The sequence below is a fragment of the Rhinolophus hipposideros genome (genome assembly GCF_964194185.1).
Source record: "Rhinolophus hipposideros genome assembly, chromosome: 11".
Taxonomy (NCBI): domain Eukaryota; kingdom Metazoa; phylum Chordata; class Mammalia; order Chiroptera; family Rhinolophidae; genus Rhinolophus; species Rhinolophus hipposideros.
The window spans coordinates 53,225,978-53,250,976 of NC_138057.1; the positions used below are offsets into that span (position 1 = coordinate 53,225,978).

The 24,999-nt window shown below is 47.1% G+C and overlaps 2 protein-coding genes across 8 annotated transcripts in view; one reads left to right on the plus strand and one right to left on the minus strand.

The window, feature by feature from the left end:
* Positions 1-1,638: 1,638 nt before the first annotated feature.
* On the plus strand, positions 1,639-15,159 carry POLR1E (RNA polymerase I subunit E). 2 transcript variants are annotated; one of them, XM_081067409.1, is made up of 12 exons: positions 1,639-1,807; positions 2,314-2,506; positions 3,727-3,803; positions 5,130-5,215; positions 6,537-6,595; positions 7,399-7,543; positions 8,848-8,955; positions 9,590-9,686; positions 11,213-11,346; positions 12,260-12,341; positions 13,099-13,230; positions 14,377-15,159. In XM_081067409.1, exons 2-12 carry the CDS (start codon positions 2,441-2,443, stop codon positions 14,534-14,536), a joined length of 1,146 nt encoding a protein of 381 aa, XP_080923535.1. In that variant the 5' UTR covers positions 1,639-1,807; positions 2,314-2,440; the 3' UTR covers positions 14,537-15,159. The 2 variants fall into 2 exon arrangements, with proteins under 2 accessions (XP_080923535.1, XP_080923534.1); XM_081067408.1 differs by having other exon boundaries at positions 1,644-1,807; positions 2,403-2,506.
* FBXO10 (F-box protein 10) overlaps positions 15,142-24,999 on the minus strand; it is a 43,156-nt gene continuing 33,298 nt past the window's right edge. For 2 of the 6 annotated variants that reach the window (XM_081067407.1, XM_081067402.1), the window contains exons 9-11: positions 23,112-23,425; positions 21,797-21,978; positions 17,782-19,677 (exon numbers count right to left, since the gene is read on the minus strand). In XM_081067407.1, coding sequence (XP_080923533.1) covers positions 19,503-19,677; positions 21,797-21,978; positions 23,112-23,425 — 671 coding nt within the window. In that variant the 3' untranslated portion in view covers positions 17,782-19,502. Of the gene's footprint in view, positions 15,525-17,781; positions 19,678-21,796; positions 21,979-23,111; positions 23,426-24,999 lie in introns of those variants that run through there. The other 4 variants (XM_081067404.1, XM_081067403.1, XM_081067405.1 and 1 more) reach the window with 4 other exon arrangements.

Sequence of the window (24,999 nt, forward strand, 5' to 3'; positions counted from 1 at the left end):
TTTGATCTAACGGTTCATATTTTCATTCAACGAATCAACACAGAGAATCTACCATGTGTAAACACAATGCAAGTTCATTTTAACCAATATTATTAAGCATCTTGAGTTCCAGTCCCTATGCTAGGCTCCTAGGATTAGTGATGATTCAGAAACCAGCTTGATGGGGTTCCCACTGCCTAATCTGGGAAAGTTTGGACATAAAAATAAATGATAGTAGCATATTCTAATCTACTGAATAAAGTAGGAACCTGTAAGTTCATACTGATATAATTAATGAGTGAATAAATCAGAAGTGGGATGAACAGGATACGATTTATTTAGTCTCTAAGTACCTGCATACAAAATACTTATTAATTACAAAGGAGAAAGAATAACATTACAGTAGTAAATCCTGATTGATACCACTTTAATTAAGTGATCAAAGTTAATATAATGGGACAAATTGAAATTGTGTGCCGTCTGATAGGATACAGTTAGAACAGTCTCATGTTTGTGATATTCCTGCCAACAATGCATAACCTGAAACTAATCACTTGGAAACATTAGACAAACCGAGACAGAGCAACATTCTACAAAATAACTAGCCTGTAATCTTTTAAATTGTCAAATTGTGAAAGTCAAAGTAGAGTAAGGAAGTCATCAGGTTGACAATTTACTCTGAAAGGTTCAGGTCAAAAGCAAATTCTTTGCACTGTACTTGCAATGTTCCTGTAAGTTTGAGATTGGGAAAAGCATTACAAGTACTCTAAGGGGAGCTCAGTGTTAGGGTTATTCAAAACATCCTGGGTGTGTGTCTGGAGGAGATGAATCTTAAAGGAGATTTGGAGAGCAGAGATGAGTCAACCCAAGTTCTTGCCCTACAACAGTACTCGCCTTTGACAGGGCAAAAGGGGCCTCCTCCTGGGTCTATCCTTAGGGATTCTGCTTTGACCCTTTTGCTTTGATAACTGCCCATGTGGAGGGTTGAATCTTCAGGGACTATGGGACTTACCCATCAGATCCAACTCCCTGCCTTCTAGTCCACCGGACTGGATGTTTGGTTCAAATGCTCTTGAGCCTGCTGAGCCACTCCCCTGGTCCATCCTCCCTGGGTTGGTTGGACCACACACAGGTGTATGCACGCCTGGGTCTGAGGAGTGATCATGGCTAGAAGCTGTTTGCAGCGTTGTGGACGAAACTTGGACTTAAGGACTGGATGTCCACGTGTGGATGGAGGCCCTAGAGACCAACTGCTCTCTGCCAGCTGCCACATTTAGTTGGGGTTCAAGGAGTGCCTCTCAGAGAATTCTAAATTTGAAGTTGGCCTTTCAGGTCTTGTAGGATGTATTTGTCACCATAGGGGAGATAGATCATACTCTACGTAGATCGTGCTGAGCAGGAAGAAAACCCACATGACTGTTAGGCAAAAGCAGCAAGACTTTTAGGAACTTCGGACCCTTGTCCCACACAACCCTTCTTGCCAGGCGGAGCGCTGGGCCAATCCCGTGGAGCGCCTCCGAGAGGCTGTCCAAGGCTGGGGCGGGGCAGTGTAGAGACCACGCCTCTGCGCGGAGAGGCGGGGCGACAGGTGGGCGGGGATTGGTGCGCCTCCGCGCTCGGGGCGGGAGCGCGGAAGGAACGGTGTCTTTGGGCCACGCCTCTTCCGGCCCGCTGTGCTACCTCGGAGTGTTGGGCAACACGCGGGTGGCTCGTACCGTCTTAACTCCTGGGCTTGGCGGCCGTAGAGGCGAGATGGCGGCGGAAGTGTTGTCGAGTGCGAAGTGGCTGTACTGTGGGGAGCCGGACGAGAGCCAGAGAGCTGTACTGGGTAAAGACTGCGGAGCTGGAACAGAGCTCCTCATAACTTCCGCTCCCGTTCCTGTACCTTTACAGCCCTCCCGCCCCCCGCCGGACCCCTTTCCCAGCCGCGCCAAGAGCCCCCCACCCCCAGCCCGCTCCTTGGTCCACCACTACTTGGAACTCGGCCAGGGCCCCTCTGTCATCCCAGCACGTTTCTGCCGCTACCTCCCACGCTGATGAGGACGTCCTATCACTTCCTCCCCAGGACTGTACCCAGGATGCTGTCATCCTCTCACTCACGAGGAATTAGACCTGCTCCATCTCATTCTCTCCCCTGGGCAGGGATTCCATCGCTCTCTAGGTCTGGATGAGGCCTCCTCAGTTGACCCCATTCCCCTAGTTATTCCTTACTGCCGCAGCCCCTCCCCGGGACCCCCCTCACCTCCCCATCCTCTCTTCCCAAGTGGACCAGGACCTCCTTCAGTCCCACTTCAAGTCAGGACCTGGGCTTACTTGCCATCCTCATTTTTCCAGTCACTCCCTCCCACTGACAGTCCAGTTCCTCCCCACCATACCTTGTGGGACCTTCTGATCCCATCCCGTCTGGGAATGTGATCTTACAGTCCAGTTCTCCAATGGGAAGCTGCGGGATCCAGGCAACATGCGCTTCACCTTGTACAAGAACAATGACTCCACAAACCCCAGGAAGAGGACTCAGCGGATCCTGGTAAGTGCTGGAGTGGCCAGTTGCCTCCACTCTGCAGGCCTCAGGACCCCTTGAGTGTGGTGGATGTGGGAGGGAGGGAGAGGAGAAAAGGGGGAAATGGCAAATGAGCCTTTGAAGAACTCTTCTGAGCTCCAGCAGGTAGGGGTGTGGGGACAGGCTCCGTTCAGTTTCTTACTTTGGGTGAAGTGATAGCCTTTCATTCATTTCTTCATTCAACAGCATTTATTGAACATCCACCTGGCCCCACTCTGCGGGAGCTTGTATTCTAGAGCAGGGTTTCTCAACCTTGGTGCTATTGACATTTTGACCCAGATAATTCTTTCTTGTGGGGGCAGCCCTGTGCATCACTGGATGTTTAGCAGCTTCCCTAGCCTCCACAACCTCCAGGTTGTGACAACCTGAATGTCAGACATTACCAAATGTCCCCACGAGTGGGAATTCCCTGGGTGGAGAACTACTGCTCTAGAAAAGTCTTTGAGATTTTACCCAATCTCAAACTTACAGAAACATTGCAAGTACAGTGCAGAGAACTCTAGAGAGTTGAGAGCTGGCTGTGAGGGACACTCATACAAACAGACGAAGCTTAGGGCCCGAGGGAGGGAGAGTACAAGGCACAGTGAGCTCCGTCAACATCTCTGCGTGCTAGAGTGTCTCCCTGGGAGGACACATGGAGCTGAGCTCGGAAGGATGGAGGAGGGTTTGACAGCTGAGGTTTTAGTATTCCAACTGAAGAGAATAGTGAGGACAAACATTGGGAAGCAGTAAAGCTTGGCTGTGGTTGAGGAGTGAATCAGCCATTTCCATGGTCCTAAGAGCATATAAGGAGCAGTCATGGGAGAGGTGGGCAAAGAGGTTCAAGAAGGGTATGGACTGTGAACCCAGGAGGTTGCCTGCAGAATCAGTTTATTTAACTCCTATAAGTGTGGACAGTCCAGGGCCTGTCTCCCAAGTTCTGCGGTACAGCTTCCCCAAGAACTTTTCAGACCAGCTAGAAGCCCGCACGATCTGCAGCTTCCCTTTCAAAAGTCCTCTTGTCTTTCCCCCAGGGGCATCCCAGATTCACTTAGAGATCGTGAGGCTGGATGTCTCCTAGCAGCTCTGTGGTTCTGATGTCTGTAGTTTGAATTCTAAAGCTCTTTGCAAATGTGGAAATGGGAGATAAGCTGCTTAATACCTGTCAACATTGGTTGTAATGGAGCTTTTCCCCCTCTGCATTTTAGGCAGCTGAAACAGACAGACTTTGCTATGTGGGAAACAATTTTGGGACTGGAGCCCTCAAATGCAACACTCTGTGCAGGTAGGGACAGGGGAAGGGACAGCTGGATGGGGAGGGGAGTGATGGTAGCAGCCCTGGTACTGACTGCTGTTCTGTGTCTACTTTAGGGGATGTTTGCTTTAGGGGAAGTGGGGGACATCTGGAGAGGTTTACCAAGTCCCTGTGTTCCCAGACGCAGGGGCCGTCACAGCAGCCTGTAGACATTCTTGAAAAGAAAGTTGACTTACATTTGTTGAATTTCCTGAAAACCTCATTCATTTGTAACATTCTTTAAAAATTTTTTTAAATTGGGATGTAGTTGACATATAACATTGTATTAGTTTCAGGTGTACAACATAATGATCAGATAGATATATGTGTAATGAAATGGTCACCAAAATAAATCTGGTTAACATCCATCACCACACATAGTTACACTTTTATTTTTCTTGTAATGAGAACTTTTAAGATTTTCTCTCTTAGCAACTTTCAAATATACAATACAGTATTGTTAACCATAGTCACCATACAGCACGTTATATTTCTAGAACTTAGCTTTAACTGTCTTGTTTCCAAAAGGCAACAGTCTTTGCTAATATGGAATGTATGATCAGTAGGCCAAAGCTTGCCAGAAGTTTTCTTTAGGAGTAACTACAAGAAAGAGATTTGGTAGTGTCAAAGGCTCCAGGGTTTCTATCCAGCTCTGTCCCTGATTGACTGTCTGACTTTGGGCAATTTTAACTTCACTGACCCCCGGTCTCCCGCGGGGTACAATGAAGATTGCCCAGACTGAATGGTCTATAATTTAAAAGCCCCTTTCAGGGGCTGGTATAACGCAGTGTCCCCGTGATGGTATCCAACAGTGAACCACAAACAAGGCCCTTTCAGAGCCCCACTGGACCCCCCGATAGAAGTCAGATTAACAAGTATGTGCTTAAAACTATTGGTTCTGCATCATCATCCCTTAATACAAAGATTTTCTAGTTCAGACTGATCTCCAAGTAGTTACCCGGGCTTTACTTGTCTTTGCTTCCATAAAATTTATGTGTGCAGTAAGTTCTAGTGTAATTCTAGATTCTTACATCCCAGAAGGGTTTCCCACTGTAGCAGTGAGCCCAAATATGATTGCCTGCCAGAGTCACCTGTCGCTTTCTTTTTTCAGAAACACATCATGAACCCTCTCACCCCAGCCCCACGCAGAGAATTGCTGCTCTAGGGGATTATTGTTACTCCAGAGCAAGTGATGCATTCCTTGGGTGTATTAAGACAGAAAGAAGGTTGAGAACTTTTAAGCAGGAAAAAGGAAGTTGTATAAACAATACCTTTGGAATAATCCATTATCATTGATGTTATTCCTTCTTTATTCAGGCACTTTGTGGGCATTTTGAACAAGACCTCTAGCCAAATGGAAGTATATGATGCTGAATTGTTCAGCATGCAGCCACTGTTTTCAGGTAGGTCCCAGTCAAGGCTTACAGAAATGCTGCATATTTTAGGTTTAGGATGAGTTTTGGATTTGGATAACTAAAAACACTTTTGTAGTTATTTTTAAAAGGGTGTCTTTCTGCCAGATTTTTTTTTTATTTGAACAAGTCTTAAGAGTGTTTTAACTCAGTACATATTTATTGATGACCTACTATGCTCCAGGCACAAATTAGGGGCTGTGGATGTAGCAAAACAGTCACAGATCCTGTCTCACGGTGTTTACAGACTTGAGATCAGATACTAATGTTAATTAAAGCAAGTTGAGCAATGATCAGAGCAGAATATTGGAGGGCATGTCTGATACTCTTTTTCCATTGAGGGCCTTTCTTAATTCCTAACTGTCCTAGTTGGGGTAGAGGTTTTAGAATCTCTGGCAGGTACTGGAAGTTACTTATATGGTGGACAGTAGCTTTCATGTTGATGTAAAGTCTCTATACTTTCTAATTTGGGAAGAGATCCATTTATTTTTCCCTAATCCAGTCGGAGAAGTTGCATTGCTACTCTGCTAGAGTGGGATCTTCCAAAATGATAGATAAGAGGGTCAGACTCCAGGGGCTCCTGTTCCCTAAATCTGAAGTACTGAGAACCATGGTGGGGGAGGGTGTTAAGTAAGGAAGGATCATGGTGAATCTGCCTTATAACTTCAGAGGCATTAGTTCTAACTCCATTCTCTCAAAACAGTGGTCTCCACCCTTTTGAGAATCTGATAAGGACTTGGACCTACTTCCTGGAAACATACGTAGTATACAAAGACATATATGAGATTTTGCATATAATTTTAAAGGTCTCTTGAGTCTTGAAGCCTATCTGTGAAATTCCTAGGGGTCCATAATCTCTAGGTTAAGAATTCCCTACTTTGCAAACAAATGTAACTACATTTAAATTATCCTCCAAATGATCTTCTAACTTTCAAAAAGGTCAAGAAAATTGTTCATTAATTTGTTGATTAAACAAATTTTGGTTTCAACATTTAAAAAAAATTGTAAATATTGGTTTATTCTATCTAGCGTCTTGAGCTGGGGCAAGTCATTTCATCTGGAGGCTTCATTTTTCCTTATTTGTAGCAGTTGGACCACATGGTCCCTTTGTTTCACTCCTTAATTCTCCAAATTCTCTAAAACTACATACTAAATGTCCATAGTATACACTCATGTTAAACTCTGGGAAGTCCTGGAGTAAAGAAATCTGTTTTTCTTAGATTAACTGTTACACAAACAAATATTAAACGTTTACTATTTGTAGGCCTTACAGTTTGCTTATTTTTCTGTTTTTTGTTTTGTGTTTTGATAGATGAGTCCGTTGAGAGTGAATTGACATTAGAGAGTGAGATCAAAACTTTCAGAGAGAAGGTAAGTATGACGAACTAAGACGTGGGACCTTAAGTGAGTTCCTTCTAGGTCTGGGTTTCTCCATCAGTAAAATGAGCTGGTTGAATACCAGAGTCTCCCTGGCTGCTCTCAGCTCATTTATTCTGTGGTTGCCTGGACAGTTCACCAGCAGAGGCTTCCTTGGCCTCATAGAGAGCAGTTTTCCTGTCTGGACCAGCCTCACACAGTTCTGTGCTGATGTTTTGAACTGGGTCTCTGGGCTGACATAAGTGTAGCATAACACTTGTTTTTAAAGATTTAATCCAAGTTTCGAAGAATACTGGTTGTAGCCTAGAAATGTTCACATTAAAACAAAGTAAACTTTAGGATTTTCAATGTAGGAGGTTCCTACAAAGCTCATCTCACCCCAGGATGGCAAATTCATTGAACCTTCGGTGCTGCCTGGAGCACTGTATTGAGAAGGGGTGTGAGGCTACTTGAGAGTCACAGGGAAAGAGTGAGTGCTCTATTACCAATGTCTGTCTTGGGTGTAGGGTTGGAAAATGGTAAGCTGTGTGCCAAAGATTTACCAACCCTAATCAAGTCAAGTCTTTACATTTATAGGTGGAGATGATGTTGATTTATAAATGGCTCATTGCAGTTTACAAAGCACGTTTTTCAGATTTGTTAATCTTATTTGATTCTTACAATAAGCCTCTGAGGTAGATAGCTATGATTCAGCCCAATTTACAAGTGAAGTCATGAAGGCTCAGAAAAGCTGAGTTTCCCCTTAATCACACAGCAAGGGGAAGCTAGCCGAGTAACCAAATTTGCCTCTTGCACAGATGGACTCTTGCATTGAAGCCTTTGGGACGACCAAACAGAAGCGGGCTCTGAACTCTAGGAGAATGAACACAGTTGGCAGTGAATCTTTGAATCGTGCAGTAGCTAAAGCTGCAGAGAATATTATTGATACAAAGGGTGTGACCGGTAAGTAGCTGGAACTTGGGGTAAGAATCTGCTCACAGAGACAACTTTCTCTTGAGATTTTTTACTTGCCTCACACATAGAAATGGTGCGAGTTAGGGCTAGTTTTCTGCCTACCTCTCTCTGAGGGCCTTTGCAAGAACAGATGTTGGAAGTAGTCAGAAACATCTGGCGTGGCCTGCCACGTGAGCTTTCTATTCAAAGGGAATTTCAGTAATTTTTAGAAAATCCATACGCTATGATCATATAACTATTTTTCTATTTTATTTCAATATTTTTACAATTTTATTTTCACATCTAAATCTTCACTCAATGAAGACGTTTTTTTGGCATATGCTGCAGACCTCATTTTATGTTTTCCAAGTGATTAGCCAATTGTCCCCACCTCCATCCTTTCCTTTTGTAAAAGGAGATTTAAAACGTCACGCTTATCATTGTACCACATTCTTAATTATGTTCTGGTCCATTGTTCTGACCGGCCATTCCTATAGCAGCACCGGGATCTTTTGATTATCATCCTCCAGTTTATTATGTGACAGGTCAAATCTACTCTTCTCCTTTGTTCTTACTTTTCCAGGTGATCTTAAAAATTATTTTGCAAATTCCCTCAAAATCCAATGAGATTAATACGGGGAGAAGCAACATCTTTACAATATTATATTTTCCCATCCAGGAACATGGGAATATGTTTCTCTATTTATTCAAAGACATACTTTAATGTCTAAGTAAATTTTTGAAATTTTTTTGGTTTAGTTTTTAGAGGATATATGAAAAGAAAAATAATTCACCCATTTCCCCATAAAGTTGCCAGACCAACGGTTATGATTTTCCTGTTTTCCTCTCTGTCTTATCTATATGCATACTTAATTCTTATATGGTTATTCCTTTGTGGTAGTTACAGTTTTATAATTTGATTTTTTTTTTTTTTCACATATAGTATGTGGAGAAATTTTCTGGAAGTTAAGCCATTTTAAAGGCTATTTGGAAGTCCCTCACTTTTAGTTTCCATCGTATTGTATTGAAAATATTTATTAGCACACCTGTCTCTCCCCATTATACTGCACGTTACTTGAGGGAAGACCACACTGGATCTCCCTTCTCTGGTGCCTGGTTAGGTTTGTGTCATGAGTGGACATTGTAGTGCTGGGCTGTCAGCCTGATGGGGAGGTTCGGCCACATTGGCGGGAACATTCAGATGAGGGGTTGCTGGACTGATTATGGCCTTGAGTGCACAGATTTCAATGAGTGTTGGGGAACCTGAAGCCAAACAGGGTGATGCCCACACTAACTCTCCTTTTACTGAAAAGCTCTGGTCAATGATGCCAAACGTGATGACATGCAAGACGACTCCCTCTACCTTCCTCCCTGCCACGCCGACGCAGCCAAGCCTGAAGACGTGTATAAATTTGAAGACCGTATCCTTCTGGCGGTGGAATCACTGCCTTCTTTCACATGTTGGGATGTACACACATGAGCGGCAGAGCCAGGCCCTCGGAGGGTATCGGTGATCCTGTGACGCTCAGAGAAGCTACATCCAGACCTTCGCCGTTGCCCAGTGTTGTTGCTGGGAAGTCAGCTAGGCTTCCTCACTAGCTGAGGGACCCCCTCCAGCACTGGCTTCTCTGCTCCTGGGATTCAAATCCATTCCTCAGCAAAATGCCAAATGCCCACAGCGTGGCCCTCTAGGGGTTACTCTCCACGAAGAGTCCAAATATGGCTTAAGTCAGCCAATGCCCAAAGTCTAGGATAGACTAATTTTGCAAAAGGAAGGGTTGGCGCCTGCAATTTCCCTACTCACGGGTCTAATCAGATGGAAAATGCCTACAGTGGCTTTGTGATAAGAAAGAGAAGGCAGAAAAGCCCAGGCAGGGAACAAAGTGTGGGCCCGGAGTCTGCAGAACTGAGTCCCTGAGCTCTGCCCCAGAGTGCTGTATGATCCCCCCTCTCTGAGCCTCAGCTTTCCCATCTCTAAAATGAGGCCACCAGGAGATGATCTAGCTGGTTGGATGTTTCCATTTTGGTCAGATTGTGTTCTTGACCACTTCCTAGTTCTTTCCCCTGCGGAGTATGAAGCTCTTCAGAGCCCATCGGAAGCTTTCAGGAATGTCACCTCGGAAGAAATACTGAAGATGATTGAAGAGAACAGGTACCCCCACTTGGGCAGATGGAGTCTGGGGAGGGTGTGATGTTGGGACTCAGCAGTAGTCAGACCTGAAGCAGACCTTTGGGTGTCAGTCAGTAAGGATCAATGTCTGTTCCTCATTTGAACATGTGAGATAGTGTTTTCTTAAATGTCTGGCTTTTCAGACCCGTTGCCCCAAAGCTGTGGGTGGCATTCAAGGGAGAGAGTTGACCTCTTGAGTGCATGGAACCTGTGGCTGGGCAAAGGGTGTTGAGGCCTGTAGTTGTCCTGGGAACTAAAGATGGCCTATCCCCCATGTTATGCTTAATGCCCAAGTGCTGGCCTGAGAATAGGTGCCAGCTGAAGTGATAATTTATCCATGGTGATGTGCTGGGTGAGCTTTTCTAAAGTAAAATTTATATATTTTAAACATTGTATATTTTACATAATTCAGAGATTATTTCCACACCCCTTTGGCCATTTAAAACAGCTCTTTTGTGATGATGGTGGGATTGTTTTGCTTTTGAAGGTTTTTGTTTGTTTGTTTGCTTCTTTTTTTAATAATTTCATCTTGAGAAAATAAAATGTTGCCAATCCTAGATTGATTCCTCAACTTTTTTTTTGGAAATTTTTCTGGTCATTGAAATCCACGGCTTTGGAAAATACTTTTCTTTTTCTTTTTTTTTTTTTTTTTTTTTTTTTTTTTTACCAAAGATCCATTTCCAAAAAAAGCTCCATACTGGTTGATAGTTGTCTTAATGTGATTGTGGCTCAGGGCAGGTGCTGGGATGAGCTCTGGGCTGGAAGTCTGGAGAACTGAGTCCCTCAGCTCTGCGGGATATACCGTGTGATCTTCCCCTCGCTGAGCCTCAGTTTTCCTGTCTGTGAAATGAGGCTGCTACATGATCTTGAAGGGCCTGTTTTATCTCCGTGTGTCCAGGATCCTGATAGTGGCAAAACAGTACATAAAAATAATAGCTAACATTGATTGAGCACTTACAGGTGCCAAGCACTATGCTAAGCGCTTTACTTGCATTGTCTCTTTTAATCCACAGAAAATCCCTCTGAGGAGGGTACTATGATTGGCCCCAATTTATAGATAAAGGTGATATTCAGAGATGTCCAGAAACGTACCCATGCCACTAAAAGGCACAGGGGATTCACACCCGGACATCTGACTTGAGAGCCTATGCTCCAGACCACACATTGTGGCAAATTGGGGCCTGTGTGCCACGTCTGGCCAGCTGCCCATGGATAAAGTTGTGTTGGAACGCAACCATGGTCATTCATTTGTGGATTAGTGGTGGCTGCTTTTGCACTGCAGTGGCAGATTTGAGTTGTTGTACCAGCCGGTGGACCACAAAGCCAAACATACTTATTATGCTAGCCCCCAACCGCCCCTGCACTCCACCATGCTCCTCCTGTTACAGGGAGCATTGGGTGTGTGTCGGGTGTGAGGGGTGCCTGCTGTGCTAACTGTGAGGTGGTGAATGGTTCCTGACAGATCTGGCGCACCCAACACATTGTTCCCTTTCCCTCCCTTGTTTTAGCCACTGCTCCTTTGTCATAGAAGCATTGAAGTCTTTGCCATCAAATGAGGAGAGCCGAGACCGCCAGGCCCGATGCATATGGTTTCTGGACACACTCATCAAATTTCGAGCACAGAAAGTGATTAAGCGGAAAAGTAAGTTCACGGTGGACATTTTCTTCTGGCTATTTCCAGTCTATTATTCGTCTGTACTTAGACCAGCTCTAATGAGAGAAGAAAATGGGTGTCTGTTCAGGTCTTTAACTGTGTAACAGTGAGGTTCCTGTTGGTACTGCTGCCATGCTGAGAGGGCTTGCCAAGCTCTTGCCTCATCTGCAACTGAGGGCAGGTTGGATTCTGTAATTGTTTAGAGCTAACATTCATGTCCGTTCTGCATTAGGCAAAGTGTAGTATCCAAATCAAACGAACATTTTAGACACATCATTCATAGAGGGAGAAAAGTTGACCTTGCTCATGAAGGCTTGTGACAGGTTTGTGCTGTGTCAGCTTACTTCTGACTGGGAGAGGAGAGAGTTAGTTTCTGCTGGTAATTCCAGTGTCACCTACAGCTAGGGCCACGGATAGCTGTCACATCCTTCCATCCATCCAAAGTTGGAAAGCCAGCAGGAGACACCTGTGGTTTTAGGTACAAGGTGTATGAGTTTTATTACTGTGTTTGCGTACCCAAGAATCCTTCTGTTTTTCAGTACTTGCTTAATTCTCATTTTCACATTCCAGTCTCCCTTCCTTTCCCTGTTTCTGGGCTTTCTCCACAACCTCTTTTGCTTTCTTACATCTTAGGGATTCTGTGTTTTTAGGCCTCATTGGAGTCTATTTTTCTTTCTTGTTGTCGTCCCATCATAAATGTCTCTCGTGCAATTTCATTTGAAATGAGTATGGTTTCATTTGAAAGTGGCTGTTCTGTTTCATGGGCCCTGCTTCTCTTACCATGTGGTTCTGTTCATAACAGCGGCCCAAATGTTGGCCTCTTCTCCCAGCTCTTGATCTTGGATCACGTGTGACCTGAGGGTTTTGACGGAAAATGATCAAACTCACCTTTGTATTGTAGGTGCCCTGGGACCTGGAATTCCACACATCATCAGCACCAAACTGCTGAAGCACTTTACCTGCTTGACCTACAACAACGGCAGGTCAGGGGAGTGATTTCTTTGGCTTGTGCCTTGTAAAGGAGAAAGCAGGTGGGCGGTGAGAGTGGGGAGCACGGGCTTGGCTAGAATTCCGTGTCCACAGAGACACTGTGCCAAAGGGAGCGCCGCCATTTGGAGGAGCCCTGGGTCCAGTAAGAGTGTATAGAACATACTCTGTCTCCTTGGGACACGTTTACATTAAAGGCTCTGGAAAGTCCTGCGACAAAGACATAAATCACTTTACACACGTCCTTTGAGGAACCCTACTTGATGTCCCACAGAACTGGTGTTCTATGGAAAGGCAGTGTGTGATACTTTTGGGGAAAGAATCCCAAGCAGTGCACCTGCTGTTTGCTTGAAAGGTGTTTCCTGCTCTGAGTGTGCTTGGAAGAATCATCAGCAACTCAGTGTGGAGCCATTGCTTTCATGGCAGCCCTGCTGAGCAGGCGGGGACAGGCCCGAGGTCCTGGCCAGTACAAGCTTCTCACGGTGCCTGGGAAAAGTGTGGGTGCAGCCTTCTCTCCCCCAGGAGGGAGCACTGAGATTGGCCCAGTGTCCACTGTGTGAAGCCTTGGGCACCTTGTAGGACAAAGGAATATCGCTCGAATTCCCCTTTCTCTCCCCAGGATGGGAAGAGAGATCCCATCCCAGGATGGGATTGAGTGCCTATGGCAACAGGCTGGGATGCTTTCATTTTGCTTGTGGAGAAATCATCTTAGACTTTAATTTTGTCTCTCCTTTATTGCCACTGTTTTTGCAGTTTGCGGAACTTAATTTCCGATTCCATGAAGGCAAAGATCACTGCATATGTGATCATACTGGCCTTGCACATAAACGACTTCCAGATTGACCTGACTATGTTACAGAGGGATTTGAAGCTCAGTGAGAAAAGGTGAGCACAACAGGGCAAAAGCTCCCTTCGGGTGCCTTGACGTATATCTGGTACCACTGGAAAGCGTGAGGCTCCATTGAGGGAACGGGACATTTAAGATGGGAAAGACCTGGGACCAGAGGTCCCAAGTGAATGAATGATGGAATAGGTGAGCAGCCACACGTATGGAGTGCCTTCACTATGCCAGGCGCAGTATTAAATCTGCCAGAGTATCTCAGTGATTTCCCTAAAAAAACAACTGAAGAATCTACAGTTCAGAGAAGTCACTGCCTTTCCCAAGGTCACACAGTCAAGAAGAGGACTAGTTGGGCTTCAAAGCTGAACCTTCCCATAGCGGTCTGTCCCCGTGTAACCGAGCAGCCTCCAGTCTCCAAATTTCTTTCTCTGGGGGGAGGGATTCTGTATGTTGTAAGGGGTGGAAGCTACAAGAACCCAATTTCAGCTTAGCAAAACAACCTTTCTGAGTCAGATGTAAGGGGCTGCCAGGGAGGGCAAGATGGGGCCGCTGTTGTGCAGGGATGTCACACGGAGGCTTCTCTGACCAGAGTGGGAGACTTGGCAGAGATGATCTTCCAGGCCTTTTCTGGCCTTGCTAGAGGGGATTCAGACTGAGTAGGGAGCAGAACTTCCTAGAATCCTGACCAGTGGGGTCCATGGGCCTTTGTCGGTGATTTAAGGGCATTGGACACCCACGGACCCTGATGGTGTTCACGAGAGCCTGTGAAAATACCTTTGTCTGGACTCTCCTAGAGTCTACAGAGGGGTTATTCTGATGGCAGCCCACAAGTGGCGTTGTCACAGGCAGTGACACTGAAAATCAAAGAGAGCAGATACTTGGCGTCTGTTCTAGCAATCTTCTAGCAAGTGTTTAATGCTTGTTATAGGACGTAAACAAGGTTATTAATAGGGTCTAGATAGATTACCTGGTTTTCAGTCACCTATGAGGGTACTTTCCAATGGCAGCACATTAAAATGAAGTCGCCTGAGGCTCTGGCGGGGATCTCGCCTGCCTCTCCCCTGGTGGCCGCTTTGGGGATTCTGTTTTCATGGCCTGAAGCACGACAGTGCTGCTGCCTCCTGCCAACTCTCCCTAAGCAGTGACCTCCTGAGGAGACTCTCCATTGGTTTTGTGTGTTTGTTCCTTAGGATGATTGAGATAGCGAAAGCCATGAGGCTGAAGATCTCTAAAAGAAGGGTGTCTCTGGCGGCCGGCAGGGAGGAAGATCACAGACTGGGCGCCCTGTGCATCCCGCTGCCCCCGGCCCAGACCGTGGACCGCCAGTCAAAGCGGAGGAGAATCACCTAGAGGTGTGCTTTCCACACAGAGCATTTTGGCCGCATCATAGCCACTGCTTCTATTCATTTCCATTTTTGTTCTTAAAAAGAGAGGGAAAAGAAGCCTTGCTTTGGCCCGGGTATGAAGCCAGCAGCCAGCATCTCAGTCGTGCTTGCCTTAAGCAGAAACATAAAGCGACCGCCATATTGGACCTCACCTCCCTCCTTTCCTGTTTCTGTGATTATAAACGGCAGATGGTTCTCATGTTGGTTCATGTGGTGATGTGGGAGGTGGAGCCTGGGAAGTCGGAGTCAGAAGATCTCACAGGCTGAACCCTGGGTGAAATCTAATGGATAAAGGTTAATAATGAGAAGTGTGACGTGCCATGCTTAGGTCTGGAAGGGGCGGTGTGGAGGATACAGCCCAGTAGGGCTGGAGGGGGCGTCAGGGCAGCAGTGTGAGGACGTCGCCGAAACAGGCTGAGTGTGAGGCTAATGGAAGAGGGTGGAGCCTGGGCCAGACAGGGAAGAGGTGATTGTCGCAGTTGCTCTGCCTGGTTCAGGCCACATAGAGGCCACAGTTCTGAGGGAGATGAATCAGTTCCATACAGAAAACAAATTGTTCTAGATATCTTTAGAAGGAAGGAGTTTAATACACAGATAAAATGCTATAAAGTTGTGAAAGGCCTGCAGGAGTGGGAACCAGGAAGTTGCCACCAGAACTGCTCAAGAACACACTGCTGGGCATCAAGAAGCCACCTGTGCCCCACGACTGCGTGAGTTCATGTGGCGGGGTGACATGACACTTGGAATGCTGAGTTCAGCCACCCATGCCTTCAATATCCACATTTCGACCTCCTTGATCGTCAACACTCACAGCCAAAAGATCAAGCTGCTTTCGTCTTGTTTCCTTCTGTGAGTACATACGTAGGAACCTAATTTGCATGTAGGATCCGAGCAGCAAGGGAGTCTTGGAACTAGGTTTCAGTTCTCCAGCATCTTGTTACAGGAAGGCATACCTGAAGGAGATGGGAATGGATGCTGGCTGCCAACCAGCCTTATCTGCCATGTGGAAGGTGGAGAAGTCAGTGTCCAGAAGGGTGTTATGAGGAATGGGAATATGACATGGAGAGACTGAGTACGTGGCTAACACGCAGACTGAGAGCAGCTAACACTCCTCAGGGAACAGCTGAGGTCTGGTGCTCAGTGCTGGGGCATAAGGAGTAGAGAAGGAAGGAAAACAGAATTCAGCTCTCTGAAAATCAGAAAGGGGGATGTTTACACAGCAGCTGGGCCATCCGTTAGGGAACACATGGTGGAAATGAGTCTCAGGTGCTCATTTGGGACAGGCAGTCCTTGTATTTCTTTGAGCCCAGTGTAAGCTCACGTACAAAGATCCAGCTCACTTTGGTCTGTTCTGGCCTCGCCACAGCCACCATTCCCTGTACTCAGGACCTCCTCTGGACACCAGGGCATTGGCCTCAATAGGACTTGGAGGCCTGGATAAAGAAGTTTTGTTGGTTTTTGTTGTGCATATTATACACTCCTGTCAGCAGGCATCAACATTTGGGTCTGAGTGGCCAGCAGGGAAGGCCGAGGAGGCCACAGTATGAGTGCTTGGGTAGGGAGAAACCGAGACCTGGGAGCTCTGCACCAGGGTTAAGCTTTCACCTGTGGCAAGTCACCCTGTGGCGGGGGCCCTCCGCGACTGCAGACTGAAAGCAAGTGACCCCAGGAAAACCATCGCCTTAGAGAATCCTATCTTCAGATGCATTACTAAGAGCTGGGACGTGCCTCCTGAGATGCAGGCAGGACCCCTACATGCTGCCTCTGGGCTCTCCCAGGCTCACTCAGACCACTGGAGTGGGTCCAGGGAAATGACCAGGGTGGTGAGGAGATAGTCCGCAAACTGGCACGGATGAGGGAGGCCAGGAGCAGGGTGGGCCCCGGGGAGGGAGGGGTGCTGCCTGCAAATCTCTGGACAGTCATCACAGACAGACAGAGAGGTCTCCAGGAGATAGAAATACTAAGAGGGTTTTTCGTTGTTTGTCCGCCTGTCTGTCCGTCCATCTATTCGTGCACCAATACTTACTGAGTCTTGCTCTGTGCTGGGCGTAGAGAATCAACAGGACATGACTTCACAGGGCATGGGGAGAGGGGGCCGAATGAGACAAATCAATACACTTTTTCAAGACAGGAGTCAGTGCTTCCATGGGGATAATGGGGGTGGGAATGGGAGCAGAGAGGAGGGGCACTTAACAGATTTGAAGAGATCAGAGAGGGTGTTCCATGGAAGTGATGACAAAATAAGACCCTGAAGTATGGGTAGGATTTCACCCACTGGACCTTCACAAGCGTCACCACTCAGGGCCTCAATTCCTCCTGTAAAAAATAGGGCAGTGACTTCACCAAGTCAGTGTTTAATATGTGATTGATGGAACGTAAGATGATTTTAGTGGCCCAGAGATAATCAAAATACACGAGAGTAAACTGGTTAGGCTAAACTGCAGTAACAATTTTTCCCTAAATGCATGGTTTCAACAAGATTGATTTGTGGTATTGTGAATATTTCATTTAATAGTTTGCTTTAGTTTGTATTAGAAAACACTAGCTTTTCATCTACTGTAGTGATGTAAACATTTCTTTTTAGTTCAGCAAAATTAAGTGTCCTGGATAGGATCCTGGAATGAAAAAAGGACATTAGGTAACAACTAAGGAAATCTGAATAAACCGTGGACTTTAGTTACCAATGATGTATCAATATTGGTTCATTAATATCCACAAATGTACCACACTATGTAAGACGTTAGGGGTGGGGAGAGTAATGTGGAAACTCTGTACTACCTATCTGCTCATTTTTTCTGTAATTCTAAAACTCTTCTAAAGAATAGTTTATTAATTTTTTTTTAAAAGAGGATTTAAAGAATATTAAGTAGTAACTTTCTCCTCAGGTGACATGGATATAGCAAAAAACTTAAGAAGCCAAGTAACTGAAGTTGGGGAAAATGCGATAATGGATCTGAAACCCTTTGCAGACTGTCAGGTCTCCCCACAGGGATTATGTCTGTTGATCTTCACAAAGGCCAGGGCCTATCACACGAGGACACAGACCTTGGAACCTGGAATTGTGGAGGGAACAAGCGGAATGGACATGATGGTCCTGGGATTCTGTGTCCTGCCATGGTACCTCAGGATGGTGAGCAGTGCAGGGCCTGCATCCAGCCGCCCAGGAATTCCAGCATATACGCAGACCAAGGAAAGCCCCCTCCCCAAAGTGCCTCTTTTAAAATATAGAACTTTATTTTAGTTGCTGAGATTTTTATAAGCACTTGGTTCACAAAAGTCATTGCTTACAAAAGAATGAAGGCAGCATTTTATACAGCGACTCACATTGGGGCCACCAGAGAAGTGCAAAGGACAGTGTGGGGACAGGAGGGGCCAGCACTCTTGTGCCAGTCCTCCAAGAGAGGCCAGTGCTCCTGGCTCCCTCTAGCCCCCTCCCTCCCACCTGACCTGGGAGAGCAGCACCGAGGGCCTGGCAGGACCAGCATGGGAAGCCATTGGTAAGGTGCAGACAGCAACCCCCACAGGCTGGTGGAGGCCCAGCAGGAAAGGCCGAGTGGGAGGGGGATGGTTCAGGCTAAACAGGTCCTACATCCAGCCCCTCCCTCCAGCAGGGTTTGAGCCCAGCTGGCTCTGGGACTGTGACACACGGTACAGTTCAGTAAAGCCCTTTGGGAACTGGCCTTCTTCTCACTCAGGCTACTGACCCTACCCTAGGCCTGGGCTGGGTCTTGGGGACCCAGACCTGCCCTAGGCAGGTGAGTGGCACAGGCAAGAGCCTGGATAACTCCGAGGCAGAGAGTGCTCAGTACCTGAGGGGGCAGAGAAAGGGCAGGGGCGGCTTGTGGGAGAGCACTGAAGACGGCAGTGTGTGAGCTACCCCTAGAAGAATGGGGAGGCCCTGGACATGTGCAGATGGAGAGAAGCGCATGCCAGGAAGAGGGGAGAGCAGAGCCAAGGCACTGAGTGGAAGCCATGAGGGTCAGTAAAGGCAGGCGGTTATCCATGAGAGCGTGGCCACAGGGGAGGGGCCCTAGGCACCCTCATGTCCACCAGTCATGCCCAGGGGGGCAGCAGGTGTGAGTGTGCTTGTGGGATTTGAATCCACCAAGCTAACGTCCTCCTGCGTGTGTGAGCTTCTTGAGGGTAGAGCGGAGTCATATGTGCCCCTGCACTGCCCAGCTTGGCACCTGGGCCACTTGAAGGAAAGCTCTACACTCCACTCCTGTTTTGGGCATGTCCCTTGTCATTCTTGGGGCAGCCTGTAAAGAGGGGCTCCCTATCCCAAGCCCCTTCCTCCCTCACAGGTCTAGGTCTAAGTCTACGAGGACTATGTCCTTAAGGAAACCAAACCACTTCTCCAGCCTCTGTAGGCAGCTGGGAGGGTGTGGCGGTGCCCCTGGAGAGATCCAGGCAGAGGTCTAGGAAAGGGAGAAATTCTGGGGCAGCTGTGTCTCTCCACCTCACTAGAATCACTTCCCTCTTTCAGGAATAAATCTCCCTGAGAAGAGCTTGGATCTGGTGTATAAAACACAGCTCCCTGTAACTCACACAGAAAACCCTGACCAACGCTTCAGTGTCCGTTTTCCCCAACTCTTCATAATCTCTACAAAAGCTTGAGTGACTGGAAATCCACCGATTTCTGTTCCCTTTTCTCCCTGAAAAACATTTCCAAGTTCCTTCCTACTGGAGAGCTGGGGAGCTGAAGGTTTTGGAGGTACCTTGTTCTTAGTCCCCAGGAGGCCTAGGAGCCTGCTTTTTCAGGGGCGAGGTGAGGAGGACCCGAGCCTTCTCAGGCGCTGCTGCTTCCTTCCCGAAGGCCTCACCTCCTAGCGTGGCTAAGCCCTGTCAGGACCGAGTCTGCGACGGGATCCGTGGTTGCTGCTCCCAGTCTTTGGACAGTGCTCCAGTTCCCACACTCTAGCTCCTCATCCTTACAGGATGGTGCAGAAGATGCTGTGATTGCTGTGGTACCCACCTTCCACTCGGGCTGTGATCCTGGTTGCCATGGCTGTCGCCTTCTGCCCACTGTGGGCTACAGAGGGGCCTCGGATGGAGTTTTCAAGGTGAGGGCGTGCGGGTGGGTTCACCAGGCGCCATGTGTCAGACCTGGAGATGCAAGTTAATAGTGGACTTGAGTCTAGAGCGTTTGCCGAATGCCCTGCACAGTCTTACCTTTGGCTCCAGCTCATTGGATCCAGGTATTTAAATCTGGGTGTAGGTTTTGTTTCCCAAGTTAGTGATAGCCCAAGGAAGTGGGATATGTGAAGCTAAGGGGCAAAAGTCTTGCTTTCTAGTTCCAGCTATGCCTTCAATTCTACATGTAACCTTGGACAAGTTCCCTCTGCTAGAAGCCTCAATTTCCCCATCTTTATAAGGATCTGGATAAGACCAGTGGCTTTCTTTTTTCTTTTCATTTTCCTTTTCTTTACCCCGGCCCTGTGACCATGAATGTTTATAGCTTTATTCATAATCACCCAAAACTAGAAACTAAATACCCTTCAGCTGATGAACAGAGAAACTGAGTGGTACAGCCATACAAATGGAACCCCGCTCAGCAACACAAGGAATGACAGATGACACCATAGGCGAAGCTCAGTGCATTAGGCTAAATAAAAGAAGTCAGACTCAGAAGACTACATACTGTATGATTTCTTTTACACGGCATTCTGGAAAATGCAAATCTATAGATGACCGAAGTTGGTGGGCTTCCAGTCCCTCGAGCTCTAGTAGAGATTATAAAGGACTGGGGAAAATGGAATGATCATGAAGCTTTGCTCAGGGCTTTCTATCATTTGAGTTATAAGGAACTGCCTCTTAACACACACCAAATCCTAAATTGCTTAAGCCAGCAACAAAGTCTTCTATGTATTTTTACGCTGATATTACAGTGAGTAGGACTGTAAAAGGTGTGGAGAGTGAGACGCTGGCTACCGCGGGATGAGTAAAAATGCCTGGATGTATGTTCAAAGAAATCCAAGCACTTGAGTTTGGCAGCAGAGAGAGCACCTGCATAGGAGTGATGAAAAGAGGGCTGGAAAGGAAAGTCAGGGCCTGGCAGTGCATGGCAGGCAATGCCAGGCCCACAGGTCTGGAGTCTCCAAAGGGGGAGGAGGAAGAGGACCCCAGGGAGTCCACAATGTGATCTGCGGGGACATGGGAAAATGTTAGAATTTCTATTTATTTTTCATTTTACACTTTGTTATGTACATATAAATATATATATGGGGGTTTCCTCAAAAATATTTTTACTGAGGGTATATGTATATAATAAAGAAGTCACTACTATAGAAACGGGATCCATCAAAGGTTTTTGACCGTAGATGTGCCATGACTACAGCTGACTTAGAAAAGTTAATCTAGAAGGATGCAGAGCACAGCCTGCCTGGCAGAAGTGGGGGGTGCTGGGGTGAGGGCACGGAGACCAGGCAGGCGGCGGCTGCAACAGGACGGGCATTAACAGTGCAGGGGTCATATCAACAATAACAGTAATATTTTTATAACCAGTACAGCAAAGCACCAACCAATCAGAACAGAGTCCATCCATTAACCACTGAACAACTGTACTGGCAATAGGGGCCATAGGTCAGGGGGATGGGTGCTGAGACCTGAACGAGGGTGGTGGCACTTGGGGAAAAGAGGTGCCAGACACAAGAACATTTTAGAAGCAGAATGAAGAGGACTTGGTAACTGACTCACGTACGGTGTTAGGGAGAATACAGTGGATGTTGATGTCATTGAAATGGGGAATGGAAAGACAAAGAGGTTCAGGGAAGATGAGTGTGAAGCGATTGTGGTACACTGAGGCAGAAATACTAAAAACAGTGACAATAGTGGCAGCAGCAAGTAACATTTTTGTGATCTCAGATGTTCTGCTAGGTCACGTGATCTTATTTTAAATTGGTACTACAGAGCAGAAATTATTAAGTGGATTTCACTAAGGCTCAGAGATGTTGAGTAACTTGCCCTAGGTCACACAGCCAGTAAATGGCAAAGCTGAGATTTGAAACCACATACCCGATTCTTAAAGCTTGTTTCCTCCCAGGGAGTCAGGCGCAGATCCTCCCCCCAGGCCTGACACGAAGCCCAAGCACAGGCCTTTATCTGATTAGAGCTGAAAGCTGGCAGGACCGTAGGGAGCAAGGGTGGCCGCAATCCCCGGCCCTGGCTTCCCCAGTGACCTCATTGTAGTTCTGTAAGATTGGTTCAGGGAACCCCAGACACTTACTTTTTCTTGAAGACCAGGAACTTGTTGTTTTTCATGATGCATTCTCGGTTGTTTGAGACCTGCTGAAAGATGGTCTTGTTGGTCTTGCCCTGGAAGATGATATTCTCCTGCACCAGAGCCTTGGTGCGGCCACGCACTGCAATGCCGTAGGCACGGAATGAATGGATCCGGTTCTTTATTACCTGGGAGAGGCAGCCAGAGCTTGTCACACCGCAGGGACTCCAGGTAAGGGAATCACCCGTTATAAAACAGGGGTAAGAACATGCGAAGTAGGTCAGCCATGAGCCATGGAAGCTCAGGGAAGGGATATTGAGACCAGCTTTGGGGAACCAGCGGAGGCTTCCTGGAGGAGGTGATGGGTAAGCTGTAGGAGTTTATCAGGTGGAGAGCAGGGGAGGGCTATTCCAGGAAGAAGAAACAATGTGCAAAGGCCTGGCAGAAAGGGGAGGTGGTGTCAGAAGCGAGGGTCGCTGCCACCCAACCGAGGCAACAGCATGCCCCCCTCGCCCATTCCTCTGCTCCTAGTGCTCAGACACAGAGCCAAATAATTCTGTACTATTTGCCTAAATCGCTGCTCATGAAGCTTCAGAGCTGAAGAGGCCTTGGGATCATAATTTCACAAGAGCAGGGACTGTCAGTTTGGCTCAACACTGAAATCTTAGCACCCAGCACAGTGCTTTGCATAAAAGGGAGCTCAGAGCTCACTATTCCACGGAGGAGACAAACCGGCAGAGGAATAGACACCAAGCACTGTAGGAAGTGTTCTGTGAGGTAGGGATGGGCATAGCACCTTAGAAGTCCAGAAATGGGCACCTCCACCAGTTAGGGGAGTCAGGGAGGGCTTCCTGAAGAAAGTGATAGCCAAGCTGTAGGACTGAGGTAGCAGAAGAAGGATAGCCTGGAAATACAGGGACTAGTGTGTGTCAAGGCCCAAGGCAAGCCTTCTCATTAAGCACCTACTGCATACCAGGTCCTGTGTGAGATTATTCTGTTAGGGGAAGAGAGCTGAAATAGCCCTGACCTTGACCTGGAAACCACAAAGATACCCCAGGTGGAACCCCCACCCTGGTTTCCTGTCGGTAACTCTTTTTTATTCTTCAGAGTCCAATTCATGTATCTCCTCCTACGTGAAGTCCCACCTTCATCTCCCAGGCTGAGTTTTGGAAGGAGGAATGATGTCCCTTCCAGTGATGGGTGCTTAAGTGCTTTGTGCTTCTCAGCAGATGGGGCATGAGGGCTCTGCCAGGGCTGTGCCCTGGGTTGGCACCACATGGCGCGCACGCGCACACACACACACACACACACACACACACACCTTAGTGTCAGACCTGGGCAGCAGCTGCAGCCCACTGCCCCGGTTGCCAATGATGTCGTTTTCCATGACGATGGTGCTGTCTCCCTTGGTGATGACGCCATGGCCTCTGTTGTCATAGATACCGTTGCCCCGGAGCTCCACTTTGCACTGGGCTTCCACCTTGACCCCACTCTGCCGGTTGCAGGAGATGCTGTTGTTAGCCACCCGGGTGAGCTGGCTGCTCTGGGCCACAGTGATGCCCCTGTCCCCGTTGGCGTGGATCACGTTGGTGATGATGTGCAGTGCCTCGCTGCTCTGCACGTAGAGTCCTGAGGCTGCGGGTGGGGGGTGGGGAGTAGAGGAAGCACAGGGTGGGCCCAGGCTCAGCCCCGACAACACCCGTCAGGAAAGCTTTCCTAATACTGTGCCCCCCAAGAGAGACCCAGGGGAGAAGGGGTCGCCACACTGAGAACCAGCCCTTGGGAGTTACAGCTGGCTGACACAGAGCAAGGGGAAACCGGGAACACCAAGGAAACTCTGCTCCTTCTGAACTAAGTCCTCATTAAATACAGCCAGGGAAATGTGATGCCAGAAGATTCCTTAGGCTCAGATGCTCATCTGGCCTGGGCTCTCATCCTGTGCGTGAATGTCTCCGACAACATTATCGTCCTACTGCTACCGTGTTTCCCCGAAAATAAGACCTAGCCGGACAATCAGCTCTAATGCGTCTTTTGGAGCAAAAATTAATATAAGACCCGGTCTTATTTTACTATAAGACAGGGTAATATAATCAATATAATTAATACAATTAATACAATAAAATACAATACAATATAATATATAATTCTGGGTCTTATGTAAGACGAGGTATAATATAATATATAATATAATATCGGGTTTTATACCTGAGGGAAAGTTGTTTTGTTTTCCTTCCCATAATAAGCTGGAATCTGCCTCCCTACTATTTGGAGAAATTTTCTTCGTAAAGGGAATTCTATCATTTTTTAGTAGAAAAATGTATTAAGCTACCTAATACATGTCTAGAATGTGTTAGAAATTTGGGGAAGAAAATGGTGTTTGTGTTTGTGGATGCTTAGAGACACTATGTTTGTAGACAAAAAGCAAAAAACATCAGCAGGCTCAGAGCTGTACAACTTGGTCAGGAAGAGACAGCAAGGCAGGCGGACCAGGGGTTAGGAGGAGGAGGACTCCCCAGTTGTGACATCCGCAGCCCCTAGAGCAAGCGGCACCAGGGCAACACAGGAGGAGAGTGTGGGGAGGAAGGCGACACACAGCATGTGGAAGGAGTTTGAGCCATGAGCCTGTGAGCTTGAACCTCTTGCTGGCACCTGCCTGTTGCTTCTCCTGCTTGGTTGAGAACAGCAAATATAAATCAAGTATTTGTGAATTTTTGCAGCTTTATCTGCCCCCTGGAGGAAACCCTTAGCTGGGAGGGGACAGAACTCATTTTCCGGTGAGTGGCCTGGGGCTGCTGGCTACACACCTCCCTGCCCTCTGCCACTCCCGAGGAAAGAGCTTCCGGGGGCCTGGTAACCCCTTTTTAACAAGCCTTCCTCCATCATTCCTCCACAGTGATTCCGATACCAGCCAAGTGTAGGAGCCCCAGAGTTGGAGTTAGATGAACTCCACAGTGGTGTTTTTTTCTTCCAGTTCAATAAGCATTGAATACCTATTATTTTTTGTCAAGTGTTAGATAACATGGATTTAAAACACTCTTATTTTCTGCATATCTGAGAAAAATCACTACCAATTAAACCATGACATGCCATCAACTGCAAGACATATCTCATCAGAGATGTTAAAATGTGAAAAATGTGTCTCAGGATATATTAGAAATGTGTATGCCAGGTGTGGATTTGGCACTGCAGGGGCAGGGGCCACTGACAGG

What these genes read in the sequence shown, in the direction of transcription:
- POLR1E (XM_081067408.1), top strand. Translation starts at nt 1,732, where the DNA reads ATGGCGGCGGAAGTGTTGTCGAGTGCGAAGTGGCTGTACTGTGGGGAG. An exon ending in CGTGTATAAATTTGAAGACC is followed by an intron (nt 8,956 to 9,589) that starts GTATCCTTCTGG and finishes ACCACTTCCTAG; the next exon opens with TTCTTTCCCCTGCGGAGTAT. An exon ending in TTGAAGCTCAGTGAGAAAAG is followed by an intron (nt 13,231 to 14,376) that starts GTGAGCACAACA and finishes TTTGTTCCTTAG; the next exon opens with GATGATTGAGATAGCGAAAG.